The 12,573-nt window shown below is 42.8% G+C and overlaps 1 protein-coding gene across 1 annotated transcript in view; it reads right to left on the bottom strand.

The window, feature by feature from the left end:
- Nucleotides 1-12,573, bottom strand: part of SLX4IP (SLX4 interacting protein) — a 94,945-nt gene that overhangs the window by 3,405 nt on the left and 78,967 nt on the right. Inside the window, 1 exon segment of the mRNA XM_083730871.1 lies at nucleotides 3,108-3,202. Within this exon segment, the coding sequence (XP_083586997.1) occupies nucleotides 3,108-3,202 (95 nt within the window).

Genomic DNA, 12,573 nt, shown 5'->3' with positions numbered 1-12,573 from the left:
TGAAACACTGTTTACCTTCCCGCCGGAGCGGTACCTATTTATCTACTTGCACTTTGGTGTGCTTTCAAACTGCTAGGTTGGCAGGAGCAGGGACCGAGCAACAGGAGCTCACTCCATCGCAGGGATTCGAACCGCCAACCTTCTGATCGGCAAGTCCTAGGCTCTGTAGTTTAACCCACAGCACCACCCGTGTCCCTTTTGATATGCATTTTAGGTGATCATAAATCACCTTGTTGATTTTTGGACCAGGGTGAAAATCTTTCAAATAAACATTTAGCAGAGGTATGGAAGTGTTGCAATTCCCATGCTGAATTCATGTGCCCCTATGGGTTGGCTGATTCATTCCAATGGAGGTAGATCCACATATGCTTTCCTTTACATCCAGGGACCTGCTGCCTCCAACTGAACAGATGAGGATGGGCAGCCCATAAACTACTTAGTCAATCCTCTGGAAACAAACAAACTTGAAGCCAAGAGACTGAGAATCAACTGGATTTCCATCCTACTTCCCCGCTGGCCATATTCCTTTCACTATCAGATGTATCCCTACTGTTGTGTGGAGCAAAACCTTTTGAAAAAGTCCCACCCTGCCTGACACCGGCATCTTTGGGCCCTGGAGCCCGGCCCGGCCTTGCCACCGCATCCCTGGCCCTCTCGCTGAACAACCACTCGGCCAGCGCTCACTCACTCGTCACTCGGATGGTGAACGAGCTCAGACAGAGGGAGGCAGGCATGGGGCAACCCCAGCCTGGCCCTCCTCTCTACAGGCGTTGGGGGGGGGATTTGCCCCCCAAGAGCCATGCCGGCTGGCCAGGCTCCTCCCTGCGTGGATGGGCAGGCAATGCAGTGTGGCCCCACCTGGCTCCATTCGCCCTCTGTGCTCCATGCATGCCCCGGGCACCAGCAAACCCCGTTACACCACTGCCTCAAAGTGACCTACATGTGGCTTCCTTCAGCCCACCCACGTCCTCGCTTCTCCAGACTGATGCGCCCATGGTTATAGTCCTTCCCCGGCTATCTGGGGAAACATGTAGTTAAGGAGCTGGGTGATCTTTCAGGAGGCAAAATGAGGAAGATGAAAAGCCCAGACAACATGCTATCAAATGTCTTTCCCTAGCACATGCCACTGGCACAGATGAACTTTAAACAGGCTAGGCTGTTAACCGCAGGCAGAACGAAGAGGGCAGTGTCTTGGATTTTGTCAGGAAATCTCAGCTTTAAGGCTAAGTTAAGTGGGGGGTAAGTCTTCTGTGCAAAGGCCACAGCATAATGAAGGCTGAAGTTCAACTAACACTAATATTTGCGGTTGGCGTAAAGAGCACGGAGGAGAAAAGGAATGTTCCTTGGCCCAGTGATTACTTAAGCATAAAGGACCCTCAGCTGCTTTCCAAACGAGCAGAGAAAGGACCCAAATTTCATTCTATACCTTGGGAACTGATTCAATTCCCAAGCAGTGCAAGCTCTGGGAATGCAAGGGAAGGATCAAAGGAACATTGACCAGCCAACTGGTAACTTACGAAGGGGAACAGGCACCTTTGCCCTGCCTGCCCAATTCATTTGGACACGGGGTTTCATTTTGGCCTGTTGCAAAATGAATTTCTACTTTGAATTCTGAAAAAATGCATCTCACAGATGGGTTAGGAAGCATATCCATTTCCAGAAAGAAAGAAAAAACAGCAAGGGGGTAGAATACCTCTCACTGCACCCCAAAACACGACGTGGGCCAAGGACTGCTCCCATATACCTGGCAGCAGAAAGAAGCACACAAATGCTATAGGTCAATTCTGTGTCCAGGGCAGCTGTCTACCAGCTCCATCTGGTATGCAGGCTGAGACCCTACCTGCTCACAGACTGTCTCGCCAGAGGGGTGCATGTAGGGCCGTCTTACCCATAGGTACCCGGGGTGCAGGGCACCCGGGCACTGGGCTCTCAGGGGTGCCAGACCGAAAGTCCGGGGCCCAAGAAGAGCCCGCCCGTCGATTGGAGCACCACGGCGGGATTTTCTGCTGCGGGCAGCTCTGCGCCACGAGTTTGGGGGTGACCGAGATGCTGAGGTGGCTGGCCAGATACACCCTCCTGCGTGCCTGGGACTGGTCAACCTGGAGGGGGGGCGCTGGGCAGATCTTTGCACCCTGGCACCGCATATGCTTAAGACAGCCCTGGGTGCATGCTCTAGTTATCTCCCGCTTGGACAACTGCAATGCGCTCTATGTGGGGCTACCTTTGAAGGTGACTCGGAAACTACAACTAATCCAGAATGCGGCAGCTAGACTGGTGACTGGACCGCCACCCTGACCACCTAAGACCCAACTCTCCCCATGATCAATTAACTGCGAGAGAAAGCTGGAAGGGTACGAATGAAAAACAGTCCCTTCCCACCCACCCCTCCCTTATCCAAGAATCTCCTGATGATCTCTGCTGACTCTCCAGAGAGGAGGAGGCGTGTTCTGCTATCTACTTATTCTACTCCAGCACCAAGTCAGTCAGTCAGTCAGTCAGTCAGTCAGTCAGTCAGTCAGTGTGTTGGAGAGAGAGAGACTGAGTGTTACAGATCATGTGTAGAGATAAGGTTGCTGCTAAGAGCAGCTGCAGACACTCAGTGTAGTGCAGCATTCATTTATGCTTAGACCTCATTAAGCTCTGTATATAGTTGTATAATAGTTGTAGATAGAATAAAAGAAGTTATTCTACAGAGCTGCTCTCCAAGTCGTTTATATACTCTGCTAGACTCTGCTGTGCGACGACTGTCTTCTTGTTGGAGTGAATCCGGTGCTCACAACTCTAAGCTGTGAGTCCACAGCACTTTGACCGGTTCCTGTGTAGAAGGTGGTCTCTGGAAGTGCTACCCAGCTCGCCTAGCCCAGTCGGGGCTGAAGTGCATGAGTCCAGTTGGTGGCACTGGCTCAAGGGCGATGCTGACAGTGTGGGTTCCAGTTGTTCATCTTTGCTGTTTATTTCTAGGAAGTTGCTTTTATTAAAAATCATGCATAAGCATGAATGACGCGGGGACTTTGGGGACTGTGCTGCAGCCTTGGCACTATCAGGTTTCCTATTCCCATCTTAAACATGTATGTGGGGTGAGAGAGCGAGCAGGGGAGAGCACTCACATCTTTTTCAGAGCATCCTGCTTTTCCTGCTGAGTCAGGGAAGTTGTCGCAGATTCTCCGAAATATTCAGATGTCCCAGGAGGAAGGGTCCCTTCCTGATCCAAAAGGTAATGCAAAGCTTTCAAACGGTGACCCATCAGCACCACAGTTTTCAAAATGTTACAATATGCATGTATTCTTTATACATTTCACTGATTTTACAATCATTTTGACATTTCAAAACTTGACTTCCTTCCCCCTCTTTCTGCGGTTCTTTAAATTTGTTTTTAGTATCTTCTGCATATCCAAATTAACTTAATTTGCTCATTTATTCATCTACTTTAAATATATACTCTTATGGAACTGCAGGTTATTGCAATAATCCTGCCAATGTTCTTATCTGTTTATCTGTAAATAGTCAACAAACAATTTCCATACTTTTTTTGGGGAAAAAATTATCTTGATTTCTCATTCTTCCGTCAAGTTTCACCATTTCTGCATATTCCACAAGCTTTTGTATCCATTCTTCCTTTGCTGGGACTTCTGCTTCTTTCTATTTTTGGGCAAGTAACATTCTTGCCACTGTAGTTGCATACATGAATAAATTTCTATACAGTTTGGGTAGTTCTGTCCCTATAATTCTCAAATAATGTTCCTATAATACCCTATGTTATTATTCATTATTCATATTATTATCAGCACCAGAATGAAATCATAAAGGCCAATCTCTCTCCTTCAGGTGGACAACATCAGCACGAGGACACAATGAGAAGTCTCTCTCCTTCATTGGCCACTATCAACATGAGGTCATAATGGCTAGTCTCTCTCTCTCCTTCAGGGAGACAGCATCGTCATGAGGTCACAATGGCCAGGAGAGGGTCAGAAAAAACAGATCACAGCAGGCTGTATGTGCAGATGGTAGATCTGTCCTTATAATTCCCCAAAGAAAAGCTTCTGGTTTTTTTTTTTACAAAGGTTATTTTAAACATCCTTTTCATTTCATTATATATCATTTCCCAGTAAGCCTTAACCTTACTACAAGACCACTACATATGATAAAAAGAACCTTCTTTCTCTTTACATTTCCAACACTTACTTGATTTAGATTTCTACATTTTTGCCAGTTTACTCATTTTACTCATCCCCCCCCTCAGTTTATACATGTATTCTTTATTACCTCTTCCACCTCTCCAGATGAAAAGGGACACCAGATTGCACTAAGCCAAGTGCGGTCTTTCCTGCAGAAATCTCCTGCTACACATTTTTGAGCCACTGAACTGAACCACAAACAAACAAGGCCAATGAGCTGGGTTCCAAGCCATCTGAAGAAATTGCTGACAAATATTTGATGTCTCTGTGGTTCGAACTGTGACAGATGCCAGGAGTCTGTGTAGCAGACAGCAGCAGCTTGCTTTGTCACTTGTTATTGAAGAGTTAATGGAACCGTGTCTATTCCGTTATTCTCTGAAGGATTCCTATGATCTCCCATATTAACTACATGGGATACAGAGACTTGCAAAACTCTGTCTATCCATCCATCATATTCAGCTTTGCTAGTGACTTTCATTTTGAATTATGCTTTTGAATTATGGTGCTGGAGGACTGCAAGAAGATCAAACCTCTCCATTCTGAAGGAAATCAGCTCTGAGTGCTCACTGGAAGGACAGATCCTGAAGCTGAGGCTCCAATATTTTGGCCACCTCATGAGAAGGAAAGACTCCCTGGAAAAGACCCTGATGTTGGGAAAGATGGAGGGCACAAGGAGAAGGGGACGACAGAGGACAAGATGGTTGGACAGTGTTCTCGAAGCTACCAGCATGAGTTTGACCAAACTGCGGGAGGCAGTGGAAGACAGGAGTGCCTAGCGTGCTCTGGTCCATGGGGTCACAAAGAGCCGGACACAACTAAACGACTAAACAACAACAAAGTGACTTTAATAAATATATACGTTCGTACATGCACACAGAACCATGATTGTTCTCTTCATTATTAAAATCTATATATGAACGGAAGAGAATTTTATTTATGTATCCCTCACACACTGCTCCTGTAAAAGTCACGCTCCTCACTGCAACCCTTCTGAATACTTGAAATTGGACCATCTAGCTGAGGGAAAAAGGTGTGGCATCCATTTGCCTTCTTGCCTAGCCGGTCAAAAATTGGAGGCCTCGGTCCACAGAGCATCATTGAAGCAAAACGTGCCACACTTCTCCCATGTCATATAACATTGTGCCTTGATGACATGAAGAAGAGTCTCGCAAGGCCAGATTCATGCATGCCTTTTAACTTGTGGCCTAAACGCGCTTTGCAGTTTAGCTGCAGGGAAAGTGTTGCTGAGTGGAAAAGACTGAACTCTTTGACTTTTGGTTTGCTTTATAGCATTTGTCCGTAGAGGGGGCCGAAAAGGGTTAAAACTTTGAAAAATAACAAGGGAAAAATGATGTATATGTGAAACACTTCTCAACATGCCCAGTAAGTATAGTAGATTTTCCCCTCAGAGCCACACCCTGTAAGTGCTATATTTTGAGAACTGAACAATTAACATAAGGAATATGAGTCATTCTTTGAACGACTCTGTGGGAACCAGAAAGCCTCTTGCTTTTAGGAGGAATGTTAAGTTGCCTGAGGCTGGAATAGCACCAGATATATATATATATATATATATATATATGGAACAAAAAGTGGACACTTCATATATCTTAAGTATTAATGGTGATACCTGCTTTAATAATTAGTTGATGAGATGTGGGAAGGGGACTGGCAGGCGAGGACGGATGAGGAGCCTCTTTTGAGAATTCTGTTGTTTATTTCCTGTGGGAATGCCAAGGCTTCTGAATGAAAACGGGAAGATTAAATCTGTTCTCATCCTGTCTGGGAATCCCAATTTTTTTTTTAAGTCAGTAAAATAAAGAAAAATATCACAGGCAGAGAGAATGACTGCAGAGGTTAGACACTGTATGAGTATTTTAAATTGTAAAACAGAAAATTTAATCTAAAAATGAATAATAATAATAATAATAATAATAATAATAATAATAATAATAGTGTTACTGCGAGAGCGAAAAGGGGACGCAAATAATCAATGGAACTCGGACACATTCTTCACAGAAGAAAAATAATTTCCTCAATGAAAATATGGACATCCTATCCCATTATTATTATTATTATTATTATTATTATTATTATTATTATTATTATTAAATTTATACCCTGCCCCAGCCACTCTGGGTAGCTTCCAACATATATAAAAAAATAATAAAACATTAAAAACTTCCCTATACAGGGCTGTCTTCAGATGTCTTCTAAAGGTTGTATAGTTATCTCCTTGGCTGCAACATTTATCCAATGAAAATATGGATGTCCTAAGGAAATGTAGGACATTCTGGGATGGCTTCTGTAAATCCAGGACGGTACCTGGAAAATAGGGAAACTTGACAGGCCTGAAATCACCATCCATAGTACTAGAGTTTGGGGACACCTGCTAAAACTGATTGGCAGAATATTCAAGAGAGACAAAAGGAAGGACCTCCTCCCACAGGACAGAATTAACATATGAAATTCACTGCCACAAGATGTGGCCACCAGCTTGGAAGGCTTTGAGAAATTCACAGGAAAATTATAGGGACAGAACTACCTAAACCGTATAGAAACTTATTCATGTATGCGACTACAGCGGCAAGAATGTTACTTGCCCCCAAAATGGAAAGAAGCGAAAGTCCCAGGAAAGGAAGGATGGATACAAAAACTTATGGAATACGCAGAAATGGTGAAACTTACCAGAAGAATAAGAAATCTGGTGAACATTGCTACTCCTGTCCAAATTACCTTCTCTCTTCCTCTCCAAGTGCTGGGTGCTATCTCCTATCCTTCCTCTCTTCTTCTGTACAATGATACCTTGGGTTAAGAACTTAATTTGTTCCGGAGGTCCGTTCTTAACCTGAAACTGTTCTTAACCTGAAGCACCACTTTAGCTAATGGGGCCTCCCGCTGCCGGAGCACGATTTCTGTTCTCATCCTGAAGCAAAGTTCTTAACCTGAGGTAATATTTCTGGGTTAGCGGAGTCTGTAACCTGAAACGTCTGTAACCTAAAGTGTCTGTAACCCAAGGTACCACTGTAGTCTCCTCTTGGCTGTTCTGCTGCTGCTTTCCCCATCAGTTGCTGCCTAGTCCAATCTCTTCTCTCTACTCTGCCCTCAACCTGCGATGGCTACTGGACTTTGAAGGCTCACCATTGAATTTGGGTTTCCAGGCTATACTTGCATCTATCATCTGCACACACAGCCTGCTGTGATCTGTTTTTTTCTGACCCTCTCCTGGCCACTGTGACCTCATGAGGATGCCGTCTCCCTGAAGGAGTGAGAGAGAGACTGGCCATTATGACCTCATGTTGATAGTGGCCAATGAAGGAGAGAGACTTCTCATTGTGTCCTTGTGCTGATGTTGTCCACCTGAAGGAGAGAGATTGGCCTTTATGATCTCATTCTGGTGCTGATAATCATATGAATGATGAATAATAGCACAGGGGCATTATAGGAACATTATTTGAGAATTATAGGGACAGAACTACCCAAACTGTATAGAAATTTATTCATGAATGCGACTATAGTGGCAAAAGTGCTACTTGCCCCAAAATGGAAAAAAGCAGAAGACCCAGCAAAGGAAGGATGGATACAAAAACTTATGAAATATGCAGAAATGGCGAAACTTGCCAGAAAAATAAGAAAGAAAGATCACAAACTTTTAAATAAAAGAAAGGTTTATTGAATATTTACAAATAAACTGTAAACGGGTAAGAAAGTTGGCAGGGTTATTGTAAAAACTTGCTGTTTTATAAGAACATATATTTAAAGTAGATGAATAAATGAGTAAATTGAGCTATTTGGAATATGCAGAAAATAATAATAATAATAAAATTAAGGAACCGCAGAAAGAGGGGGAAGGAAGTGAAGTTTTGAAATGTTAACGTGATTGTAAAATTATTGAAATGCATACAACTGAAAAACATAAATAAAATAATATGTTTTTTTTGGGGGGGGGAATCATAGAAATGAGATTGATCAACCATTGTAATCTACAGTAACTAAATGGCTCCCTCCTAGTTTCCTGCTAATGCATCTTGAAGTAGAGGATTGTATCTTGTCAAAAACTTGCGCCATAGTCAAGGTGCCTTCAAGATGCTGTGACTCATTTTGCTGTTCTTCGCCCCTGTTGCTGACTCCTGCTTCCCCAAGACTGCACACCATTTTGAGTTCTAGCACAAATACTCCACCTTCCAAGAAGGAATTCACAAGGAAACTGAAAACGACTGTTCTCAAGACCTTGTCAATTCCAGTTCCTTGCACTCACCTGAGGGCTAGCCAGGTTGGTGCCCTCTTTATATCACTTGAGGGAAAAAGAAGGGGCTGCTCCCTGACTACTTTGCACATCACCTTTCTAAGAACGTCTCAGTTTCTGGTGCCCCCCTTTGGAACTAAGCTTTTCACTTCTGGGTACTGGAATGTGTTGTTGTTTAGTCGTGTCCGATTCTTCGTGACCCCATGGACCACAGCATGCCAGGCACTCCTGTCTTCCACTGCCTCCTGCAGTTTGGTCAAACACATGTTAGTAGCTTCGAGAACACTGCCCAACCATCTCGTCATCTATCGTCCCCCTCTCCTTGTGCCCTCCATCTTTCCCAACATCAGGGTCTTTTCCAGGGAGTCTTCTCTTCTCATGAGGTGGCCAAAGTCTTGGAGCCTCAGCTTCAGGATCTGTCCTTCCAGTGAGCACTCAGGGCTGATTTCCTTCAGAATGGATCTTCTTGCAGTCCACGGGACTCTCAAGAGTCTCCTCCAGCACCATAATTCAAAAGCATAAATTATTCGGCGACCAGCCTTCTTGATGGTCCAGCTCTCACTTCCATACATCACTACTGGGAAAAGAATAGCTATAACAATACGGACCTTTGTCAGCAAGGTGATGTCTCTGCTTTTTAAGATGCTGTCTAGGTTTGTCACTGACTAGAATGTACATTAGCCATATTTTAAAGGAAAGGGAGAGGAGGATATGAGGTGAATAATACAATCACATGGTTCTCTTAAACTCCCCCATGTGCATTATTTTTTAAAAATGTGTAGGGGTACTAAAAACAAAAGAAAGTTTTCACAGTTTGCCAAAACCAAGCTGCTTCAACAGCTAGGTACTCGTTTACCTGATTGGATTTTTACTGTGGAATACAGAGCATTTATTGCGCTGCCACATGCAAACAGCTACAGCTTGAAGACATATGCTTAATACTGTTACTCCAAGGCTAAGATGTTAATTGAGGCGTGAATTGTTTCCGATTGTACATTATGTCATGTGTCTATTGAAGGTGGATTCAGAGGGAATATTTGCAGAGAATGGATCTATTGTTCAGCAATAACACAAAGGTGGGGGAAAGGTCAGTGGTTTTATAGTCAAGACAACATTCGCTTAATAACATGCAAAGGAAACTGAAGCCAAGATGGTCTTCGGAGTTTTACTTCCTTCTGGTTGTTAAATGCTTTAACAATGCTCTTTTATCTGCTGAACCTTCTCTATTTCCCTACTTTAAAGCAAGCATGGGAAGGCTACGGTTATGGAGGAGGGAAGACAAAACTATTGCATTTCTGACTCGGGAATCTTGAAAGCTTATTTTATCATTTGGCTGAAAGAAACACAGGAGGAAGATAATCAATAAAATATTTTAAGAAGAAAGTGGAAATGTTAATAAAACTACAGGGGAAAATGAACATGGATTTCCAAATACAGTGGTACCTTGGTAGCTGAACAGAAGCTGTTCCGGAAACCATTCGACTTCCAAAACATCCGGAAACCAAGCAGCGGCTTCTGATTGGCTGCAGGAAGCTCCTGCCAGCCAATCAGAAGTTGCAGAAGCTGTGCTGGATGTTTGGGTTCCAAAAGAATGTTTGTAAACCAGAACACTCACTTCCGGGTTTGCGGCGTTCGGGAGTCAAAACATTCAACTCGCAAGTCATTCGTTAACCAAGGTACAACTGTATCAAAGTTTTGCTGGATATCAAAATAAAGGAACACCCATGTAAGTACTAACTTATGACAGATGAACTACACACAGCAGCAAGGCATTAGTAGGGGAGAGCTGACAGAGGGAGAGAAATGTGTTAATATATTAAAACAATTTATTCCTCTTCTTTCCAATTCTCCCCCCTCACTTGCAAGTCCCAACCCTTTTGGGAAGGAAGAGGGAGGACTGGTGGGGGACTAAGGCAGGCTTTGTCAACATGGTGCCCGCCAGATGTTTTGGGCTGCAATTCCTATCAGCTCCAGCCAGCCTTGGGAGTTCCAGTCCAAAACAGGTGGAGGGCACCAGGTTGTCGAAGGCTGCATTAAGCATCCCTCTCGCTCATTCTCCCTTCCACTGAGCACACTTTCTGCCAACTCACCTTTGAAATATCCCAAACAGTTGCTGGAAATAAACACCCTTATTTTACGAGGGTAAATTCCAAAACAGCAATAGAAGTGGCTGTTTGCTGATCTAATTATGGCAGCATGGACAATAACTGTTGATGACTTCAAAGGTCAATAGCACTTATCCTAGATCTTGCCATTTATAGTTGGATTAGGAGGCTCAGCTGACAGTATCAACTTGCCCTCAATGAGAATAGTGGTCAGACATGGGAAGCATCACTAACCAGGACAAAATCCCCTCTCTCACACTTTCATCCCAGCCATTACTCATGTGGTCTTCATCCTGGCTGCTTCCTTTCAGAAGAAGATTGCAACAGATGCCAGGTGGAAAATTGTTGTTCAGCCCAGAGATAGAAAGAATATAAAGTCCTGACCAGAGAAGAATGGCAGATTAAGTTGATGGATTATGCCGAAATGGTAAAAATGACCGGAAGAATCAGAAATCGGGAAGACCAAAAATTTAATAAGGAATGGGGAAATTTTTATAATTTATCTTAAAAACCATTGTAAATAGTTAAAACCATTAGTAGGATGGGAATAACACTTGTAGTTTAATAGTGAATTTTGGATATAATGGAGATCTAAAAGATGTGAATTATTATAAAATATGCAGGAGGAAATGATTAACAATAGGATCCACAAAGGGGAGGAGGGGAGTGCAGTAGATTCTATGGAATTTTGTCTTTATGTTGTATGTTGGATATGTGATTGTAAAACTGTAATTTGAAAGAAAAAGAAAATTGTTCAAGAGGCGAGCTCAGTTTTTATTGACAGGGAAAGCAAAAACAGCACACTGTATTAATGCATTACTAGAATGCAAAGGTGAATAGTGTTTTTATCAGTACTTTGGTATAAATGCATATTTAATTGAAGAAAATGAACCTTGCCCCTGCTTCAGTATCCTTCCCCTTTGTTTATTTTTTCTTTTGGCTTAGATTCAGCTACCCACTGTTGGAAAAGAAGCAGGTCTGCTAATACATGTTCTCCCAGGAAGGCTTCAGAAATCATGGCACCGACTTCCAAAAAGTTAGAAGCCAATAGGCATAAGGCAAATTTTCATGATTTTTTTCCTAGTACAACAAGCTCCTCACCAACTTCCCCCACTTCTATCGCATTGTATAAAATCACTCCAAATAAGCTTATGTGCATTTTTGCACAGTTGCAAACAGAAGGAAGGGATGTCCTTCTAGACAGTTAGCAATTCAGCAAGGTATAAAACATTATTTTCAATAGGCAATAAAGTGTAATCAAATATTTAGAAAGCAAAATAGGCATCAAATTTTACAAGACCTAGGGTAAAAGCGGGACAACGAAAAGACTTTAGGAAATAAAAGCATTACAGCTGACATAAACATACAAGCTCTTAGTTTGAAGTGAGAGTTAACACTCAGAATTCTGATTTCATGAGGATTGCTTTCCACTCTTCACTATCTTGGCATCTTTGAAAAACAACCGAGGGACTTGGTGATATATATATATTTTATATATTGCAAAATCTACAGCTTATCTTTCTAAATCGGTCTACGCTAAAAGACACTTCCCTTTCTGGTGTCCCACCTGTAAAAAGTGATATCAGAATGTATCTGTTAGATAATTATTCCAGTTGAAGGTACTGACAACCATTAATCATGGTTATGGAGAGTGAAAATGTATCATTGCTCTCTTAGAAGTTATTTCCTAACCTAAGTCTGGGTGTGCCCTCAAAGTAGCTTTGTTTCATCCAGACTTCCCCATCTTCCCAAATATCTCCATTATTTCAACACTGAACAAATACAGATCTCTCAGAAAAGCTGGAAATATTTACTGCTTAGCCCTAAGGGCCTCTTAGCTATACTCTGTGCACAGCTATTTCAAAATATTTGCCATCTTTCATAACTTTATACCACCTCCTTTTATAGGCATGCCCCATTTCCACTTTTTAGCTTTCTCGAGAGCCAGTTTATTCATTCAGCTGGATGGTGGAATAAAGCTTTCCCCAGACCATACCATTTCAGGCCACGAGTGAAGAAGGTGCTGGTTTGAACAACTGGGACGCAA

Source organism: Podarcis gaigeae, assembly GCF_964106915.1.
Source record: "Podarcis gaigeae genome assembly, chromosome: 3".
Lineage (NCBI taxonomy): Eukaryota > Metazoa > Chordata > Lepidosauria > Squamata > Lacertidae > Podarcis > Podarcis gaigeae.
The sequence above is the reverse complement of the archived record's forward strand: the minus strand, read 5'-3'. Positions and strand labels throughout refer to the sequence as shown.